This window comes from Elephas maximus, chromosome 1 (genome assembly GCF_024166365.1).
Source record: "Elephas maximus indicus isolate mEleMax1 chromosome 1, mEleMax1 primary haplotype, whole genome shotgun sequence".
Classification (NCBI taxonomy): Eukaryota; Metazoa; Chordata; class Mammalia; order Proboscidea; family Elephantidae; genus Elephas; species Elephas maximus.
In genome coordinates, this window is record NC_064819.1 from 101,168,150 (window position 1) to 101,189,384 (window position 21,235).

At 51.8% G+C, this 21,235-nt stretch overlaps 2 protein-coding genes across 4 annotated transcripts in view; one reads left to right on the plus strand and one right to left on the minus strand.

Moving 5' to 3' along the window:
- CMTR1 (cap methyltransferase 1) overlaps positions 1-2,573 on the plus strand; it is a 50,331-nt gene extending 47,758 nt beyond the window's left edge. For both annotated transcript variants that reach the window (XM_049890889.1, XM_049890898.1), the window contains 2 exons: positions 112-220; positions 1,021-2,573. In XM_049890889.1, coding sequence (XP_049746846.1) covers positions 112-220; positions 1,021-1,153 — 242 coding nt within the window. In that variant the 3' untranslated portion in view covers positions 1,154-2,573. The remainder of the gene's footprint in view (positions 1-111; positions 221-1,020) is intronic.
- CCDC167 (coiled-coil domain containing 167) lies at positions 2,567-20,214 on the minus strand. 2 transcript variants are annotated; one of them, XM_049891176.1, is made up of 6 exons: positions 16,018-19,961; positions 7,474-7,501; positions 6,212-6,306; positions 5,768-5,820; positions 4,153-4,252; positions 2,650-2,876 (listed from the first exon to the last, which is right to left on the minus strand). In XM_049891176.1, the coding sequence occupies exons 1-6, from the start codon at positions 16,278-16,280 to the stop codon at positions 2,864-2,866; spliced, it is 552 nt and encodes a 183-aa protein (XP_049747133.1). In that variant the 5' UTR covers positions 16,281-19,961; the 3' UTR covers positions 2,650-2,863. The 2 variants fall into 2 exon arrangements, with proteins under 2 accessions (XP_049747140.1, XP_049747133.1); XM_049891183.1 differs by lacking the exons at positions 7,474-7,501; positions 16,018-19,961 and adding an exon at positions 20,154-20,214 and having other exon boundaries at positions 2,567-2,876.
- Positions 20,215-21,235: the final 1,021 nt, after the last annotated feature.

Here is a 21,235-nt window from a genome sequence, read left to right on the forward strand (position 1 = left end):
CCTGCCTTCCGGGGAGGGAGTAGTGGGGAGGCACACCCCTACAGTGGTAGAGCTGTCCCCCATGGGTTCTCTGTGTCCTTTCTGGGCTCTTTTCCCTCTTCCTCCCATCAGAGCCATGGACGATGGCATTCAGCAAAAGCTTCAAAAGGAAGTTCTTTTACAACAAGATAACCAAGACCTCTACCTATGTCCTGCCTGCAGACTCCATTGCCCCGTTTCAGTGAGTAGCCCTCCTCCAGCCTGCCCCCGTCTGCAGCCCCAGGTATTGCTGCCAGGACATGCTGCATGACCTGAGACTGATGGCTGCCCTCGCAGGGGCTCCCCTGAGTGGGCAGGTTCTATTCGTATTGGGACTACCCTCCTCCCCACAGGGATGGGGATGGCGGTCCAGCACAGGGTATGGCTGGGCCTGGGTAGTATACTTGGTGAGAGAGGGGCTGTGATGCCAGGACCTGCTGTGATGGTTAGGTGTCCTGGGTGTGAAAGCATCTGCCCCAGGAAGTAGTCGCGGCTTACGTGATGTTCTGACATTGACCCCATGATAGAAACTTGCTGAGGGCCAACAGCCTTGCCCCTCACACGAGGACCCCAGTCCTCCCTCGTCAGGACTCAGCATCCATTTACCAGATTGTTGGTCACAGGTTTTGACAGTAGCCCACGGCCCTAATGTGCTTATAGTTAGACATCGACGGTCTTTCTGTGACCACACTAATACTATTATATTAGAGCAGCAGACAGATAAACCAGGAATATCAGTAATTGTAGGAATCTGCTTGGATGCAATTAGCTGCAGCAGCTGTTTGATGGGAAAAACTGGTTCTGCAAGGCAGGAAGAAGGAGTTAGAGGCCTTTTGGCTGCCAGAGAGAAGACTCCAAATTGGAGTCATTGGCAGACTCTCCTCACCCCTCGCCAGCCTTGAAGGTCACCTAAGTCCCTGCTGCCAGGAGTGTGGTGGTGGCCTCTTGGTCCTGCTCCACCTGGACGCAGCCACTGACCTCCCTCTCTCTCCTCTTTCCCAGCATCTGCTACTACAGCCGGCTCTTCTGGGAGTGGGGGGATGGCATACGTGTGCACGACTCCCAGAAGCCCCAGGATCCGGACAAGCTGTCCAAGGAAGACGTCCTGTCCTTCATCCAGATGCATAGCACCTGAGGGCCTTGGGCGGCCCACCCCTGCTGCCTGCCCTGCCACTCACTAGGCAGGGTGCTCTGTGCCTGGGTCCCCAGTGCTGGCTTTCTTCCTCCTCTCGGAATGGGATTGCAGCGCATGGTCACTGCAGCCTGGCCACGAGGGGTGGCCTCCTTGTCTCCCCTGAAGAGCGCAGTCAGGGGCCTTCAGAGGACACTCAACATTTCTTCTGGGACACCTTTTCGGCTCCTCTCTCCAGGGACAAGCCTGGGAACTGTTTCCCCTACCAGAACTCAGCCTGAAGGAAGCTGGCCCTGTGGTGGGTTTGAGGTCAGTGCCCTGGGCACATGGGGCTGGTGGAGGAAGTGTTGGAGAGTGGCAGGGCTTGGGCTCCGCTGTTTTCTCCTGTATCCTGTAGACTCACTTTTCTGAGTTCCATGCATTGCCCCTGAGGGTGGCCATGCCCCTGCTTTGCCCACCTTTTTATTGGGCAAACCTTGAGTGGGGGGAGGCCCACTGTCATGAGCTGGCCAGGAGGAGCTGCTTTGTAAATCAAGGTTTTGTTTCTTTGAACTTCCTCTGTTTTGATGCCAAGTTGGCAATTTTCTTGTCTCCTCGCCACATACCCTGTCCTAGCCTTCCCTGGAGTTCTTCCCAGCCTGGACCTCTGACAGTCCCGGCAGGCCGGGAAGGGAGGAGTGTGGGCCCCACATCCCTGACCTCACATCTGACCAGGTAGCACCTTCTCTGGTACTGGACGTGACTGCCTCCCATAGTTGGAGAGCTTTCCTGAGCCCCATCCCCTTTCATCCAAACCTTGGGCAGCTCTAGAAGGGGAGGAAGCAGCTTAAAGACCTGCCATCTTCTCTCCTCCAGCAGCAGTGGCCCCACCAGTAACAGAAGGCACCTCTGGGGTTTGGGTCAGTGCCCAGCCATCTGGCAATCATGGCGCCACCACTGGCCGTAGCCAGCCTAGGGCCTTGGCAGAGTCCTGAGAGCCGGAGGCAGCTCTTTGCCACCCTTTTCCCTCCTTTGTTTTTCTTCCCCGGTAGGAGATACAATCTGCTTTCCTTTGTCTTATGTGGTCACTCCATTTCCTCTCTCTTGGCAGAGGCAGAGGGAAGAGGGGAGGCTGGGCAGTAGCGTTGTGGGGTGGGGGAGGGCATCTGTGTTTGTTTTAATGGGAAATACCTCTCAGAGATGCTCATGGGCCTCCCTAGGGCCCCATCCCAGTGCTAGACTGGTTTCCATGGAGATAGGGCACTGAGTCTCCCGTGAGGTTGCAATCGACTCCACCGTGGGGCTTCTCCAGCCAGCATCCAGCGCCACCCCCTCCACCCCCCAACTGGCAGCAGCACTGCTGAGATGTTGTATTTCCACCCAATTCTGGGTATATCGTGTGTCTTGCAAAATCTTGGGTCATTAAAGATAAACATATTTTTAATGTCTGTGTGGCTCTGTACTGGGGCTGCTGTTCTTTGTCCTTGGTGCTTTGTGGTCTGGGACTGGCTTGGATGTGAAACAGCCTGGGCTGCGGTGAAGGGGAAGGAGCTCCTCTCAGAAGAGGGAGGGGAGACGGTTTGTTTAATCAGAGCCTAGTCTGCTGGGCGCAGGGCTTCCAGGGAGGCGTCGGATGGGCTAATGAAGGACCCACACTGCAGCAGGGCAAGAGACACCTTCCCCCTTCCATGAATCACACCACTCATTCCACGGTGACACTGTGACAGTCCAGGATCAGCCTGTGTGACTAAAATAATGGAGGCGTCAGACCAATTAGTGTCACTAGGCCCCGGGGGAGGGGGAGGAGGGAGAGATGGGTTTGCTGACCCCTGGCCCTGCTGATGGTGCCTCCCTTTCCAGTCAGGCTTTTCTCCCCCCGTTTTCTCACACTGGTGCTGCCCCCCTTCACCCTTCACAAAAGTCTGCCTACACTTGTCTTGGCTCCTTAGCCCTGGCCCCTGAGGGTCCTCCTTGACGTTCACAGCCCTTAGCTCCCTGGGATAACTCCTTTCCTTGTTGCTTATTTAGTTTAATCTCCCCAGAACAAGCCCTTCCTTTGGTCACCTACTCTGCTCTGCCTTGCTCTTTGCTCTAGCCTCCTGCTCCCCCACTTCCTAGGCAGATCAGGAGGGGAGTTGGGAGTGTGCTCAGGGACGGTGGGTGATGTCTGTGTTTGCAGCTCCCGCCTCCCTACTCCCCCTCCCTTTCCACTCTGTTCCACCCCTACCACTTCTCACTGCAGACCCCGCCTGATTTACTGGCCACCGTCACCATAAGTCTGTCTGGTCATTACCATGGCTCTTGCTGTCCACTTGCTCTCTGGGAGGCCTCACCAGCCCTGCCTGCCTCTTGAAGATGGATTAACTCTGTGCTTCCCCCGGGACCTCCTCATGGCCACTTGAAATCCCCAAGTTGCCCTTCACTGCACAGGCTGCATTTTTTCTGTCATAATTACACTGACTGTAGGGCAAGGCAGTGTGCTTGGTTGGGGAGGCAGATGGTGTGGTGTCTGCCTGCGGCTCCAACTGTACCCAGGCCCTGGAAGTGGCTCCTGGCATAGTTGTGGCTTGGAAAGTGCTTCCCGCTGTCGCCCTCATTTGCCATTTAAGTGGGGGCTCACCTTCGCAGCCCCCTCTTCTCCCTCCCTTCTCAGTTCTAAGCCAAGAGCATTCCCTTGGATATCTCTTCCCAAGTGCTGCCCTGCTGCCCCTAGCCACAGTCAGACCGTGACATTTACTCAGCAGACAGGAGCAGCCCAGCGCTCTTTATTGCCTCTTCCTTGGGTTCAGGGAGGAGCCGGCACAATGTCTTCCTGAAGACCCAGGCTCCACGGCAGCCAGGGAGGCAAGAGGGCCTGGGCCAGGCCTGGTTCCCAAACACTGGGCAGACTCAAAGCTGCGCTCAGGCGTGTGGGTCGGGGACAAGTGCTCCTAGCATCTTGGTCCTCTTGAGGCTTGAGGGGCCTGCTTGGTCCTCACAAGCTGAGAGCTGCCTGTACTGGCTGTGGGGAGTCCCAGGCTCACATGGTCCAGTAGATGTAGATGAGGGTCAGGAGGATGAAGATGGCCACAGAGAGCAGCATGTTCTTCCGGTTCTCTTGCCGAAGCAGCTTCAGCTCTTTCTCTGGGAGGAAAAAGGGTGGTGGATGGGAGAGGTAGTTTAGACCCCTCTCGTCTGCCTCTGCCTCCCTCTCTCTTGTCAACAAATGGGTGTACACACTGCTGATGTGTCCTCTCCCAGCTACTTTCTTCCTTATCCATAAAAGTGACCTGTCTTCCTTGATCTGCCCAGATCCTTGCATGTTTTGGTTACAGATCCCGACCTAATAAAAGTCCCAGCCATTTCTCTTCAAATGCAATTTAGGTTGAGGATAGGATGTGTGAAGTGTCACCAAAAAGGCCGTACCTGGAAGCCACGGTAGGAGGTAGTATGGGATCACCAGGTGATCCTCTGGGCTCTGTGGTGCTCATCCTTCCAGGGTTCTCATCTGCCAACTAGATCTGAGGGCAGGGACCTCCTAGGCCCTGACCATGGGGAGGTGCAGGGTGGGGCCACACCACTGGTGCATCCATTCCACAGAAGTTCCCTGAGCCCCTGCCTCTGCTGGGTGCCCAGCCAAGCCAGGAGCTAGGGGTGCTGAGAGGAGGCAGTTTGTGCCCACAAGGCACTGTCTTGGCTCTAGGGGAAGTCAGTCCTGTTATTCTGCTGCCATGTGTGTATCTAATTCCTTCCATGTGACACACAGGCGGCAGATACTTTGAGCTAAATTGAGTGGTGATGCTGCGATTTTCTATAAAAATTGCTAGGCTTGAGGGAGAACTGATCTCAGCCCTACCTGGAAAAGGATGGGAGACAGACAAACCTGCAAACAAGATCTGGGTAGGCCAGTCCATGCCTGGGGCCAGGATACCCCCTGCTCCAGCCATGTTTAATTACAGGGGCATGTAATTAATGTGTGTTGTATGTGTGGGCGCTCAGTGCTTAAAGTACTGTTTTAGACTGTTCCCTCTGGAGGGTCCCTGCCATCTGGGCTATTCTGGGGCAGATTCTTGGCTCCGCAGAGGAAGCACAGAATGGACAAGTCTGAGGAGCCACCTGTGATGTTTTCCTCCCTGGCTTTTAGGGGCCAGGCCTGCAAGGCCAGGGGCAGCCACCTCCACCCCTCTAGCCTGGTGCCATGCCAGGGCTCTGCCCCCAGTGTCCACAAGGTGGCAGCATTTCTCTACCCACAGGAGCCCTTCCCCGGGCTCCCACCGGAGGCTCATCTTCCTTCATCACTGCCCCACTCCCTTCGAAGGGTTTTCAGTGGGAGGGAGTAGAAGGCTGGGAGGGGAGACTGAGTCTGAGTCAACGTAAGTCTCTGAACCTGGCTGCCAAAAGGGAGAAGATGGTCCTATACATAGGCCACCTCTCTTCCTCCCTTGAAACAAAGGAACAAACCCACTTTGCTCCCAGGCTGGTGGATGGGTGCCTTCAAGGCTACTGGTCCTACAGCAGATTCCTGCAGCCTCCTGGGGGCTGGCTCCCTCCAGAGAGCCCCCTTGCTCCCTGCAACCTTGTCAGGCCCCCTGGGCTGTCTGACCCCTCCAACTCTCGGGACTAGAGGTTGGAGCTGTTAAATGAAGGGAAATTTCTTACCATAGTTGGAAACTTTATTCATCAAGCTGTTTTTCTCCTTCTCCAGAGACCTCCTATGAGAGAGGAAGGGGTTTTATGGTTCAAGCCCTTTCCTTCCTCCTACCTGAGGGGCAGCCAGCACACCAGGCTGGATGGGGGGACAAGGGCTTAGGTCTCCAGTAGCAGGTGAGGGAGTGGGCGGGTGGAGACTTGCCTTAGAGACAATAAAGCACAATACTATGTGGGTGCCTCAGAACTGGGGGGCAGGCAAACACCAAGGCCCAAGCCAGTGAATGCCCCAGGGTTCTGGCAAGAAGAGGTGTGGGAAACACCCTGGGAGAGGCAGAATATCTGTGTTACGGTGGGAGAGAGGCTTCCTGGGTTGGAAGCTCAGCGGTCAGGGCCCCAGGATAGATTGGGAGGGCAGAGATGGGGGAAGGTGGGGTAGCTAGGCAGGAACAGTACCTGGCCTCTGGGCTCAGCTCTGCCCGGTGGAGCCTGTTGTCCACAGCCTCCAGGTCCCTCCGACACTGGGACAGCTTTTCTTCCAGGCCATCGATCTGAAACACAGCACACGGAGAAGGCAGCCATCATTCAGCTTCCAAAACATTGGGGTTGGAGGAGGAAGCCTCTCGGAGTCTTCTTGGACAGGTTCCCTCCCCCCAAGGCCTACACTAATCTTTGTGGGCAGGGGGCCCAAGTACCTCTTCCCCAGAGCATCTATTTGCTGTCCTGTGTTTATCCTCCACCCCACCTCCGTGGTTCAACTGTGGGCTTCTCCTGAACTAGGGCTGTCCCTTGCTGTGGGTGCTGCTTGGGGGGGTCTCAGCTGCCCTGACCCTCTAGGCCACATGTGGGTGGGGTGGACCAGGACCAGCCCTGCAGTCAGCTTTCACTCCCCAGCATGATGCCTCATGTGGGCCCTGAACAGGAGCAACCAGAGCTCTGAGCGCGCACACCTGCCCCACGGGCTTCTGCAGTGAAACAAGGTGGTATGAGGCTCCTGCTTCCAAGCACACACACGAGGGGCAGAAGATTAGGAATCTAGGAACCAGAAAGCGTAGGTATTTTTCTCATTCACACACTTCATCTTAGTATTTTTCCCATGAGAATCAGTAAAGATTACTGTGGAAAAAAAAAAAAGAGCTCATAAACCCTTCTGTTTCTGAGTTAGTTCTTATGCAAAAACACTGCCCATCACGGAGGCAGAAGTAACTCGGGTGGCAAAACTGCTACGCGCCTGAAAGGCTGGTTCCTGAAGGTAGATTTCCCATTTGTTTTTAATATAATTTCATATGTGCTCTTGGGAAGTAATCTGGGTTGTGGAGAAATATTTTATAAAACACTGGACTAGGTTATCCAAGCCTGGTTCTGGCATCGTGCTGTGAAAACCCATCTCTCTCTGTGTGTCTGTCTGACTCAGTCTCAAAGTGTCTGTCTAATTGGCCACCTCTCTGGGCCTGGGTCTGCTCCATGTTCACTTCCACCCTGCTGGTGGGAGCCTAGAATAGGTGGGGGGAGGTTCCAAGGGCCCTGTGTCCCTTAGCAGCTGACTGAATGGTGCCTTGGGTGCCTGTAATGTCTGCTTTTCTATCTCTGACTTCACTTATTCCCACCATATCCCTGGGAGGGATAGGAAATAGGACCTCCACTTCACAAAGGGAAGAACAGGATCCCCAAATGGAAAAACTGTTTTGAGGAGTCAGAGTGGAGCACCCTCTCCTTACCTGTCTCCTTTCCTTTCTGGAGTGCCTCCTGCAGAGAAGGTAATCAGTGGCTGCATAGACTCAGGAAGGCAGGAAGGTGAGGAGTCAGAACCCTGGGCTTCTGCAGGTTGGGCCTCAGGAAAGTTGAATTCTAAGTCTCTGGGCCTTCTGGCTGCCTGCTGCTCCTCTCCCCAGCCAGCGCCCATCCTGACCACTTCTGGGTCAGCCACTTCCTCTTCCCAGGCCAGCCCAGATGACACACTATCTACCTCCTCCCTTCCAGCCCCAGCCCTCTGCCAACTCCAGCTCCTCAAGCAGGGCCCTGTGGGAGGGAGCAACTGCAGAGCCTTAGTTAATTGCCTGGTTAATTGTGTCATTTTCTTTGCTAATGGGCACCAAAGGGAGGGCCATCCTGGGAAACAGCCCCAGTCAGGAGATGGGGTCCATGCCTGGGGAGGCCGAAGGCTTTCCTGGAAGCTGCACTACACGGACATGAACATGGACAGCCAGCTTCAGGGAAGAGGAACAGTCTGATAGGGTGGTCAGTGGGGCCAGCAGGAACAGGAGCGTCAGGACCCACACAGCAATCCCCAACACACACAGCCTAGCCCTGCAGGGCCCTGATGCATGCTGCTTCCGTGATGGCAAAACAGCAATCAGGGCACCAAATTCCACACTGAGTCTCAAAGCTTAATTCTTGAAGCTCTACCTCCTCCATAAGGCCTTCGGTGCTGCCCTTGGCTGGAGGGGTACCGCCCTCCTCTCAGGAGACTGAGCATTCTGTTTTTCACGTGTTATCTTTCCCAAAGTCCAGGAGCCCCTAGGGCAGATGATGTAAACTTGGCAGCCCCCAGGTCACATCTGGTCCCTAGGTTGACCCATTTCACATGTGACCTGCCTCGCCCCTGAGGATGCCTGAGTTTGTAGCTCTTGTCCTAGAGGGTGAGGTGGCCATCTGTCTCTTCTTTGTGCCCACCACAACACGGGGCCCACAGCGGTCTTTGTAGCTATGGAGGAATGGGTGGGGCCGAAGGGCTAGGGACAGATGGTTTAGGCCTCATGTAGCAACTGGAGTCTGAAGTCATCCCATCATGCCCACAGAAGCAAGAAGCAACTATACACGCATGTAGATTCTGCATTTTGCAGATTACCCAACGCAAATCTTAGTCCCAGGTTAATCTCTCCCTGCCACTCCTGGGGCCAGTCCTTGCTTTGCACATCATTCTGAGGAGGGGGTAGGTTGGGAATTTTCATCCCTAAACACCTCTGGAAGGCTACCAGGTGCCGAAACAAGTGGTATTGGCCCAGAGCAAGGCCAGGAACTCATGCTAGGCAAAATCTTAAAATTGAGGTTGGCAAACCACAAGTGGCCAAGCCAATCTGCCATCATGCCCCGGGCAGGAGCTGCGGAGCTAGCAGCTGGAGGCCTTTATCTGGACAAGCCCAATTTATTCTCAGTTCCACTGAATATCCCCACTTTCATTTACCACTTTTTAATGAGGCTTAAACGGGCGAACACAAATCAAGGTTTTAGGGACTCAAGTTCTAACCTCCCTCTATGAATATTTATGTCCTGCTGACAGCTCTCTGATTCCCTTCTAAACAGCAAGTTCCCCTTCTTTATCACCCAGCTGCTTGATGTGGGGCGAGTGAGGGGACACTGAGAGTAGCAGAAGGCTCGTGCACTTATAGACCACAAACCCACCCTCAGGTGACCCACTGGGTCCCCAGCTGGGCCTGGTTCTGAAAGCTGGCAGTCACACACGCCGCAGCACTTGCAGAAGCAGAAAGCCCGCTCTTGGGCAGCTGTAATGATGGGTGCAAAGACTCCAGGTGATCTCCTGGCTGCAGAGAAGGCAGGGAGGGAGGGGCAGGACAGCTGCATCTTTTAGTTATGACTGGCATCAAGAGTGGGGGCTGCAGAGCTGGCCCAGCAAGGTGAGAGAGACCCCAGAAAGAGGGCCTCCAAGGAGGTCTCTAGTTGGATTTTCAGTCAACTCTCAACTACATGCATGTGGACTATGCACTTTGCCAATTAGCCAATGTATATCTGTAGCCCTCGGTTAGCTTCCTCCCCGCCACCATGCTGAAAGCAACCGAGGACTGGCAGGGACAAGATAGCTGGGACCAGGCAGATCAAGAACACAAATGCTAGGAGACCCTGTAAGTGCGAGGATCAGATATGGGCAAGCAGTCGGGAGCCTGAATGGCCAGAAGCCTGGAATCATGGCTTCATGTCCTGGTAAAGAGCGTGGGCTCTCATCAGGTACCTCGGCTCTGCCACTCATTTGCTGGGTGAATTACTTAATTCTGTGCCTCTGTTTCCTCAGGTGTAAAACAAAGGATGTTTCACGTCTCAAAGAGTTGTTCTGAGGATGACATGAAGCAGTACACGTAAGGTGCTTAGGATAGTGCCTAACATATTAAAAGCTCAATAAAAGTGTTTGCTATCATTATCACAGAGTGGTTTTCACTGGAACTTTGGGGGAGTAGAAAGAAAAGTTAATTTGTGGCAAGAGTAAGGGAGAAAAAAGTGGATTTGTAAGTTGGAGTGGAATCTCCACTGGTTACTGGCTGGCAGCAGCAGGAAGGGGAGCCCCGGTGGCTTGGATTCGGGCCAGTCTTCCGAGGCTATGTTGGGTTTCAGCAGTGAGGGGCCCCCAGGGAAGACCATCAGAACAGCAACACCTCTGCAGGCCAGACAGTGCAGCTGGCTCAGGCACACAGCATGCTGGGAACCTCATGATCCTACCCTGGGGTTGGAAGCTGGGGTAGATGACAGGGCTAGAGCAGTGTCCTAGAGGTAGAGGAGACTCAGATGAGGTCTAGGTACTGTGGGCATCTGAAGAGACGTGAATGGCAGGTGGAGCCCAGTGGCAAGGAGTCGGGGTTCACCCCCACCATGGCCCAGCAGGGTCTAGCATCTAACTAAGCTGGGGGCTGGAACCCAAAACCCAGAAACTAGGCAAAAGAGGTCCCATCAAAGGGATCGGACCGACCCAGTGGGTAAGGAAGGCTACACTCCAGAGGCTAAGGATGTTCCCAGGACTCCTGCCTGACAGGCTGGAGAGGGATCTGACAGGAAGAGCCACGGTAGGCCCAAGATTGGCTCAGGTGCTGTACTTGGCCTGGAGTTGGAGGGGCAGCTCTGCCGGCTGTGTCTGCCATGGACAAAGCAGAAATGGTCAAGGTGGTCTCATTCAGGCCCAGCGATGCACGGTAACATTAAGGAGTGTCCACGCACACATTTATATTCAGAAAACCAAGAGTCAGAGCACAGAGATGACAGCAGCTGAAGCAAAGCTGTGGGCCGGAAGGGGAGCAGAGGGGACACCAGGAAGTGAGAAAGGATGGTGGTGTGAATTCCTCACAAGTTAGTAAACTCCTTCAGGGCAGCACCCCGTGGCCCTGGTGGGTCCTGTGTAAGCCCATGTGGGCAGTTCAAGGGACCAGAAGGTGCAGGGCATCCCAGTGGGAATGCGTTCTTGATCCAGAGGCCAGCAGCTGGGCTTAAAGTGCCCGTAGGGCCACAGGGGAGAAGCAATGCAGGAGAAAGAGGAAAAGGGAGAAAAAAGGGGTACAGGAGGTGGCAGTAGTGGAAGCAGCATCCTTCAATCCCTTAAGTGGAAGGGAGCTGTGGGTCCACAGGGGGAGGCCTGGAAGCTGGGATCCAGTAAGTCTGCATTTCAACAACAATAACAAAAAGCCCCGCAGGTGATCCCAGTGCCCAGCAGGATGAGAACCACTGCCTTTCATTATCCAAGCGAACCTGGGGGAATCGAGGCCTGGCTGGTGACCTTCCAGTACTGGGTAGAGAAGGCTCAGTGAGGAGACAAAGTAAGGGGCCAAAGGCTCCTCCACAAAGGAGGGGGCATTTCCTGCAAAAGAATTCTAAGACCTGAAGTCAGACAGGCAGTCAAGGCTGGCAGAGGCTGCCTCAGAGTCCTTAGAGGTAAGGACAAGGCCCCAGCCCCAGCCAGGAACCAAGGGCAGAAAGGGCTTCTTCATTCCCAGTCACTGGGGACAAGTGCCCCTTCCACACAGATGCAGCTCTGAGCCGGGTGCTCGGTGGGGCTGGGAGAAGAGTGTGTGTGTTATTGGTAGGGAGGGGTGGTGCTCAGCTGGCAGCTCAGCAACCCAAAGCCAGCTAAGCAAAATCCCCACTGCCACCTGACTCGGGGAATAACACCTTATTCTCAGAGCTTTAGGGAAGTCTCCCTGGGGTCCTATATACCATAAAACCACTGTGTTAAAAGAAACTGTAAAATTCGTCTGCAATCCCCGTGAGGCATCTTTTCAGGAGTGTGGAGTCCTCGGAAATCAAAGCCCTGAATGAGGCCTCTTCAGGGGCAGGGCACCTGTCTCCAGCTCCTGCAGGACAACTGCCCCAGCCAGCGCACTGGTCAGGCCAGGCCCACAGTGGGTGCAGCTCCAGGGTGTCCCTGCCAATGGGGGCCTCACCGCAGTTTTTATCCTGCTGACTGACAAACACAACCCACAGGCTGTCCTTCACGCAAGGTGGCTGAATGGCACACCCACAGAGCTCCCTGCCCACCCCCTAAAGAGCCACTGTCTAGGGCGAGACCTTCTGCTGGGAAAGAGCAGAAGGCCCCCTCAGTGCTTGGCTGTGGGCCATGCCGGCCACTCTTCTTTCTGCCTTAGGCAGCCAGTCTCTGTCTTGCCTGCCTTGCTCTCTCTCAGGAGCTGTTGGAATGGGTGGCCTCAGGTTTTGCTTGGTCCCTGTCCACATAATAGATACTCTCTGTGAGGGTATGGCCATGGTTGTGGGGCACACTCTGCACCTCCTATCAGGCCCTTGCTGGGCACTGAGACCTACTAAAGAGCATGGTGTCAGGGTACCTGAGCCAAGCGGAGCCTCGGCTATCAGTCTGGATGACACAGCATGAGTCAAAGCAGTGTCCGGACACCAAAAGTCCACACAAATCTGGGTTTTTCTGCCTCAAACCTTATGTTCTTTCCACTATTTCACGCTCTTTTTCCAAAATCCCTCAAGAAAACACTGATGACAAAGAACGGTTCTGTGGAACAAAGACATTTCCACATACCAGTCAAAGTCAATCTAAGCTTGTTGGTCTGGCTTCGACAGATTCTCTCCTCTGAATAATCTTGTATGAGGGCTTTGCTTGGTCTCTGTCCACACAATAGATGCTCTCTGTGCAGGAAGAACTTGATTGAAATCTGTTTGCTTTGAGATGAAGGAGACAGGAGCCCAGCATCTCTCATGAAGCAGCAATCACCCTCCAGCTCCCCTCTCTCCCAACATCCCAGGCACCCTCCCCCATCACTTAAACTGCCAAAAAAAAAAAAAAAGGCACCCCCCCAAAATTCACATAAAAACAACCAGTTAACCGAAGGAAAAAGCTGGCTAGTTGGGCATGATAAACCCAACTGTGGGGTTCCCCCAGTGGGGATCGAAGCATTCCTTTTCACTTGCTAATTCACAATGTGGAGATTGGGGTCAGCTGTTTCTTCTCCAGCCCCAGCAGCCTGGGGACTGGATTCCCAGGCTGGACAGCCACTCATTTTCATACATAGGGGAGGCCCCAGGACATGTATTACAATGGGTAAGAAGCCAGAGCCCTGCCCAGATGGTCTCTGACAAGCAGAGCTTGGGCTTTCCATCTGGGGCATACGGACGACACAGTCCTTGTGTCATAGGCATTGGTTTTCCAGGTGACCAGCCTCAAGCCCAGAAGCGCTGATTACCCTGACACCCCTTAGGGGTGCTTTTTGGTGGAGGAGGCTCATAGGGATCTGTGGGGGCAGAACACAAACCTCTGACCATGGCCCTAGATTATCAGTCCCCATGAGCAGTTTCTCTCCCAGGCTGAGCAGATGAAGACAGTAAACCCCTTCAGTTTTTATTTAGCCAGTGAACAATTTTCAGGAAGAGCAGAAAGAGTTGAGGGGCTGTCATTTCTATGGAGACTCAGCCCCTCCTTCCCTAAGTTAGAATTTGCAGGCCCAGCTGAAGCCCACGCAGCTCCAAGGCCTTACTTCAGATGTGTTGACATGAGGCTGTGCGCCCTCGAAGTAGAGCGCCCGTCAGCTCTTGCCTGAAGCCTTCAAAATTCCCTGGGCCAGAACATTGTTTAGGGTTTGTTTTCTCTTCTTTCCTCCAATATATATTTTTTGATAAATTAGCAAAAGGTTCTTCACCGCTGAAAGGCTCAAAGCACTTTTCAAGAACTGGCATCTACTCCATGCCTTATGAATTCATTAATTAAGATGCTGGCAAACAGCCACTCCACACATGCTGACATCCAGCCGCGTTAGGTAATGAGGTTTTAGTCTCCTGACCCCCAACGAGTGGAGCAGAGCCAGACACAGGCTGCCAAGAGAAACCACCTGCCCAGTGGTGACCTGTCGCTTGCACCTGGCAGCAGGTGAGGCTCATTTAAGGGTCAGTGGCCTCTGAACAGTCTCGGCGTGCAGTGAGCCTTCCTCCCAGTCCCTGGCCATGTGGCTCCCCAGCAAAGCAGCATGCACCTGCCTACTCCACTGTGGCCTCCTAACCTCTGACCACAGGACCCCTCAACTTGGCCCAGATGTCAGTGTCGAGGGTTCAACTGCCTCCTCCTGCCACTCAAGCCAATTTGGCAAATATTTATTGACGGTCCACTAAGTAGCTTCTGTCCCTTATGTCAGAAGATTGGTAGCTTCCCCCAGCCTTGAGCACAGCCTATTCCAGAACTGAGGCTGCCTTCATCCATACTTAGCGAGTGCTTCTGCCCCTCCCTGCCCTCATGGAGCTGACAGTCTAGTGGCTAAAATAACTACAAGTGTCCCGTCTCTTTTCCTCCTGGTGTTCATCCTAGCCTAGTCCATTTGCTCCCCTCAACCTATCACCTCTCGCTAGTCATCACGGACCCTGGCCTCTTTTTCTGGCAAGGGTTCCAGTGAATTGTAAAAGACTTCCGTTAACCTTTTTCCTCATAGCAGATACTATTATTTGGTCAACCCAACATTGATACCCAACCCCTCCTCCTTTGTCCACCTCTACTACAGGAGTTTGGAAAAGCTCAACAGATACTTTCCCAGCCTCCTCAAGACCCAGCTCTGGCCAATGAGATGTTCTAGAAATAAAGAGGGAGATTCCTAGGAAGGCTTTGCTTTCCTGATAAAAGGGTAAACAGTTTTTTTTGTTTAACTCTTCATTAATTTTTTTAAAAATTCATTTTTATTGTGCTTTAAGTGAAAGCTGACAAATCAAGTCAGTCTCTCATACAAAAATTTATATATACCTTGCTATACACTCCTAATTGCTTTCTCCCTGATGAGACAGTACACTCCTTCCCTCCCCTTTCTCTCCTCATGTCCATTCGGGCAGCTTCTGACCCCCTCTGCCTTCTCATCTCCCCTTCAGACAGGAGATGCCAACATAGTCTCATGTGTCTATTTGATCCAAGAAGCTCATTCTTCACCACTATCATTTTCCATCCCATATTCCAGTCCAATCCCTGTCTGAAGAGTTGGCTTTGGGAATGGTTCCTGTCTTGGGCTAACAGAAGGTCTGGGGACCATGGCCTCCGGGGTCCTTCTAGTCCCAGTCTGACCATTAAGTCTGCTCTTTTTATGAGAATTTTGGGTCTGCATCCCACTGCTCTCCTACTCCCTCAGAGGTTCTCTGTTGTGTTCCCTGTTAGGGCAGTCATCAGTTGCAGCTGGGCACCATCTAGTTCTGGTCTCAGGCTGATGTAATCTCTGGTTTATGTGGTCCTTTCTGTCTCCTAGGCTTATAATTACCTTGTGTCTTTGGTGTTCTTTATTCTTTCTTGCTCCAGGTGGGTTGAGACCAATTGATGCATCTTAGATGGCCGCTTGCTAGGGTTTAAGACCCCAGACCCACTCTCCAAAGTGGGATACAGAATGTTTTCTTAATAGATTTTATTAGGGGCAAACAGTTTTGCTGTTCCTTTCCCTTTCTTCCTGCCTTAATGTTAGATACGATGACTGGAGCTGTAGCAGCCATCTTGTGACTGTGAAGGGATGCATAGGAATGCAGAAATACCTGCCCCGATACAGCTGAGCTGTTGAACCAATCCAATAGCTACCCACATCCAAATTTCTTGTTATGAGGAAAAAAATCGCTAGGGTCAATGTTCTGTACCTGTAGCATAAAGCTTTCCGAACGGATAGATTTTTGTACCAGGGACAAGATCCAACCAAGTTTTCCCCTTTAAGATGTCAGCTAAGATGCTGGACATCTGTTAAGACCAACTGGCTGTTGCAATACCTAAAGACACCAGGTTGAGCGGTCTAGCTATGAAAGAAAAGTGCAATGACCAAGAAAGAGTTCATTATCATCAGAGATTTTAAAAAACATATAGGGTTTTACATCAGCCCAGCCAGAATCCTCCTGTCAGTTTAGACTAAAATGAACTTTTCTCTCAGCCAGAATCTTCCTAACTACCAGTTTAGACTGATACCACCTTTCTCTCCTCCCACACAGCATTAAAATCAGTACCAGGGCTGGCAATTTCTCACTGGGACTATTAATTCTCTCTTGTTATTCAGAGTAAACTCTCAGAAGCTAGAACTCACCCATTTTTCCAACTCTGAGATCTCAGAAGGTAGCAAATGAGTTGGATAAAAAGGTCTTGAGAAGAGCCATCAGTGGGCGAGGGGATCCTAAAGGTGCTTTGGTTGTCCCAGCAGGTGACTGCCCAGTACAGCTGGCCCAAGCCGGCCCGGTGGGGTGAGTGCCGCCTGTTCAGTAAGTGCTTCATTACAAGTGGTAACTGTGCGCAGGTGCTGAGATCGCTCACTTGTGGGGTTTTTATTGCACTCGTCAGATTAACAAACATTTTTGATTAAATCACCACTTCATTGGCTCTGAGCACACGACTTTTAATAAGAGGACAATATCTACTGCTACTGAGCATCACTGCACATTCAATACTCAGACCCGCTGGGGGTGATGGAGACACAAGGTGGGAATACAGCCAGATGCCAGGCTTTTTCTAAGGAACACAGTTACAGATCTCAAACTCGAGAATACCCAAGCAAAAAGTAACGCTAGAGACCAAGATGGCAAATGTGAAGACCTGAAGAGGTATATACAGGGTAACATACCAGGTGAACCTGACCCATATAAGGCACTAGGAGAGTACATACCCCTCCAAACTAAAACACAAAACAGTTGCTGTCAAGTCAATTTCGACTCATGGTGACCCCATGTGTGTCACAGTAGATTGTATTCCAGAGGGTTTTCATCAGCTGATTTTTCTGAGGCAGATCACTAGGCTCTTCTTCCGAGGTGCCTCTGGACGAACTGAACCTCCAACGTTTTGGTTAGCAGCTGAGCATGTTTGCACCACTCAGGGACTCCTCCAAATTCAAAACACTTTAAAAAATGTGTCAGCCAAACGAAAGGCATCTGTGATTTGTATCAGGACCATAGTCAGTGAGTTTGTAACCCCTGATGACTTTCAAGTCCTTCATGTTACAGATGAGAAAACTAAAGCCCAAACAAGAGAGTCGACCAAGCCACGGTAGAAGGATGCAAATGAATTACACAGGCAAACATTTAAACATTTCACTGCTAAACAAAAGGTTGGGGTTCGAGTTCACCCAGAGGTGCCATCGAAAAAAGGCCTGGCAATCTATTTCCAAAAAAGCAGCCACTGAAAACCCTATGGAGTGCGGTTCTATTCTGACACACATAGGCTCACCATGGCAACTGGTTACTAATAAGAAAGAGCTACCATTTATTGATTACCCACACTGTGTTGAGTACACACTAGGCCCTGTACACATACTCATTTAATCCTCACAACCACACTGTGAGGTAGGCTGGGACCTGTGGTGGAGACTGCTGGCTGTCCCCTAAAACATGCTAGCCGCTTCTTCCATAGTAACCGAGCTGTAGCTGGGTACATGGCCTCCTAGCTGATGAATGCATTTCCCAGCCCCCCTTGTAGTCAGGTGAGGCCACAAGTCTTAGTTCCGGCCAGTGGAAAGCACGCACTGCTGGCCCAGGGTCCTAAAGACAGTGGGTGTGCTTCTCCACTCTCTCTTGCCCTGCCAGTGGACACATCTATGGGGTGCGACCTGGTTTCAGTCATGCAGGTGATAACAAGGCCTTGACAGATGGCAAAACCGCCACTGTCCTGGCACTCTAGGCCGGGGTGGGCACGCTAGAGTCTCTGGGCCAAATCCATTCCACTGCCTGTTTTTGTAAATAAAGTTTTACTGGAACACAGCAACACCCATTCACTGACATATTATCTATGGCTGCTTTTGTGCTAAGATGGCTTGAGTAGTTGCAACAGAGATCATATGCCTGCAAGCCTAAAATATTTACTATCTGGCCCCTTACAAAGTTTACCGACCCCTGCTCTAGGCTGTTAGTTAGAAAGAAATAAACTTCTTTGTTCTTGAAGCCACCAAATTTTGGTGTGTGGTTGTTGCTGTTAGCTGCTATTGAGTCAGCCCTGAATTATGGCAACCCCATACACAACGGAACAAAATTCTGTCCAGTTCTGCACCATCCCATGACTGTTGCGGAACACGGTCCACTGACAGATGGACCTCATGACGTGTATTGGCCAGGAATTGAACCTAAGTCTTCCGTACAGATGACAAGAATGTTACCACTGAACCACCCATGTCCTTATTTAAAAAAAACCTAAAAACACTGCCGACAGGTTAATTCCAACTCATGGTGACTCCATGTGTTATAGAGTAGAACTCCATAGGGTTTTCTTGGCTGTAATCTTTATGGGAGATCACCAGGCCTTTCTTCTGCAGCACAGCTGGGCGGGTTTGAACTGCCAACCTTTTGGTTAGCAGCCAATTGCAAATCACTTGCACCACCCAGGGGCCTTCAATGCCCTACGGCTGCTTAAAAAAAAAACGGTTGCCGTTGAGTTGATTCTGACTCACGGTGACCCCACATGATTCAGAGGAGAACTACGCTCCATAGGGTTTCAATGGCTATTATCTTTCAGAAGCAGATTGTCAGGGCTTTCTTTTGAGGCACCTGTGGGCAGATTCAAACCACCAACCTTTTGGTTCGCAGCCGAGCGCTTCACTGTTTGCACCACCCAGGGACTTTTCATCCTACCCTAATACAGGTTATAACGTCTGTGCTCCCACTATGTAGTGCCATCTCATTGTCCCATACGTAAACTATTTCCTTTTAGAAGGAGAGTCACGTTTCTATCAAACTTTTCTTCCACCAAGTACGTGAGTATCTCTCAATGGGGTGGTACTAAACCACCTGTGTGGGAGTGTGAGGCTTGTTCGAAATTCACACTCAAGTTGTCAGAGGGGAGGGGAGGTTCACTCAGTTTTTAACAAGCTCCACAAATGATTCTTATACACTCTTCAGTTTGAGAACCACTTAGGTAGTAAGCCTCAAGCGGCAGCAGCAAGCCTCAAGAAGACAGTTGTTGGGTGTAGTCAAGTTGATTCCAACTCACAGCGATCCCATGTAACAAAATAGAACTGCTTCATGAGGTTTTCTTGGCTGGAATCTTTATGGAAGCAGATCACTAGGTCTTTCTCCGGAGGAGCCGCTAAACCCACTAAAACCAAACCCACTGCCGTTGAGGCGATTCCGACTCACAGTGACCCTATAGGACAGAGTAGAACTGCTCCATAGAGTTTCCAAAGAGTGCCTGGCGGTTTCGAACAGCCGACCTCTTGGTTAGCAGCCGTAGCACTTAACCACTGCGCCACCAGGGTTAGGTGGGTTCAAACATGGAAACCTTTTGGTTAGTATCTAAGCATTTAACTGCTGTGCCACCAGGGTTCCTTCTAAGAAGACAGCATGATTTTTATTACCCCGTACCTCTTGCAACCTCTAGGAGGGTGCTCTAAGGGAACTGTAACCTAGTGGAAAAAAGGTGCCCTGCCAGGCAGGTGGTCTACGCTTGATTCTCAGCCCGACCAGCTCCACTGGTTCACCCTGGCCTCCACTGGGATCTCAGTTTCCCCATTTGTAAAAGTGGGAATTATATCTCTCCACCTTATGGGCTTGTAGTAAGGATAACTAAGAATGCAAGTGAAAGTAGCTGCTCAATACACATCGGTTTTAAGCCCTTTGGTAACATCACCATCCCAGAATTCTTCACAGGTTCAAAAGTAAATCTCAAGCTACCTGCTTCAGTCCCACTAGAGGAAAAACTTCCCATTTCAAGGGATATTAACTCAGGGTCACCCCATGTGTGCAGGGTAGAACTGCTCCATAGGGTTTTCAAGGCTGTGATCTTTGCGGAAGCAGATCGCCAGGCCTGTCTTCCAGGTGCCTCTGGGCGGGTTCGAACTGCCAACGAGTAACATACTGAACAGCGTGGGCTCACATACCTTTGGGGTCCCCCTCACTTGAGCCCCGCCTCTTTTTGTATTCTTCATTTTCACGTCCCCAGTCAGATCCTCCTTATTTCCGTGACCCCCACGGAACTCCATCACCTCTGTGTCCCTCCCCCTTGGAGCTCCCCTTCACCTCCAAGTCTCTTCCCCTTTGGGGGTCCCCTCACCTCCGATGCCTCGGTCCCCCTCACTTCTGGATGCCCCCTTGGGCCCTCTCACCCCTCGCTTCCTTCTCCCAACCCCCCGTCGTCCTTACTTCCTCCCCTTGGGCCCTCCTCTAACCTACGGCTGACCGACCCACTATCTCTCAGGAGATCGTTGAAGACGACTAATGACCTCGCTCAACCCCGTTTCCCCCTCACCTCTAGAGCGACGCCCAGATTCTCCCGCTTCTTTTTAGTCATGTCACTTGCCGGAAACCGCCAGTCATCACTGGACACGCCCACTAGTCGCAACACGCATGCGCAAGTACGCGTCGTCCTCTCTCATTGGCTGCCGGGCTATGGGGGCGGGGGTGTGGCTGGAGGCCGCCATCTTATTGAGGGGCGCGGCCAGCTTGGGGCGGCCATGTTTATGAGGGGCAATCTGTAGTTTGAAGCGTCAGTCTCAGCCCTAGGAGTAGGGGAGGATAAGAAGGTTGACCCGGGAGGAACAATGACCCGACCTGAGGTCGAGCTGTTCCTTGCCTTCCTAGCTCCGGGCCTCTTTACATGGCTGAGAGACTTTTTTTCACCCCCATCTTCTCCTGTACCCTTCATCCTTTCAGAACGCACCCCGTTTGGCTTTGGTGCAACCTACTTACTCCGTATTTAAATTCTGTCCATCCCGTAAGGCCGGACCTGGAGCCGTGCTCGTCTTTGGGAAGCCTCGTCTTGATCCCCTTGGGATCTGATAATGGCCTTTTATTCCTCCTTTTTGTCTTGTGTTTTTACTCATTTTTCTTGTGTCATTGTAAAAAACAGCCTACCAACATCACAGAAAACATAAATGAAAAGTAGTATCCTTCATGCTGCTATCCTTAACGTTGTCTCTGGGTATTCCCTTTTGGGCTTAGCCACAGTACGCGGTAGACCTTTGGCCTTTGAAATGTTTTGACTGTGACCCCACAATAAAAAATGTATTTTACATCGTGGCGCAGTTAACCATATAACCAAACTTTCATGATAAGTGCCTATATCACCTGTGATGCACTCTAATCTTTTCTAGTCTATTTCATTTTTTAAAAAAAAAAAGCTGGTGGTAGGAGACCTTATTGTTTTTTTCTTGACCCATTAATGAATAAATCCATTGCTGTCTCAACTCGATTCTGACTCATAGTAACCCCCGTGTAAAAGAGTAGAGGTGCCCCGTAGGGTTTCCAAGGCTGTAATTTTTATGGAAGCAGACTGTCACATCTTTCTTGGAAGGAGCTGGTTGGTGGGTTCAAACCACTGATGTTTCAGTA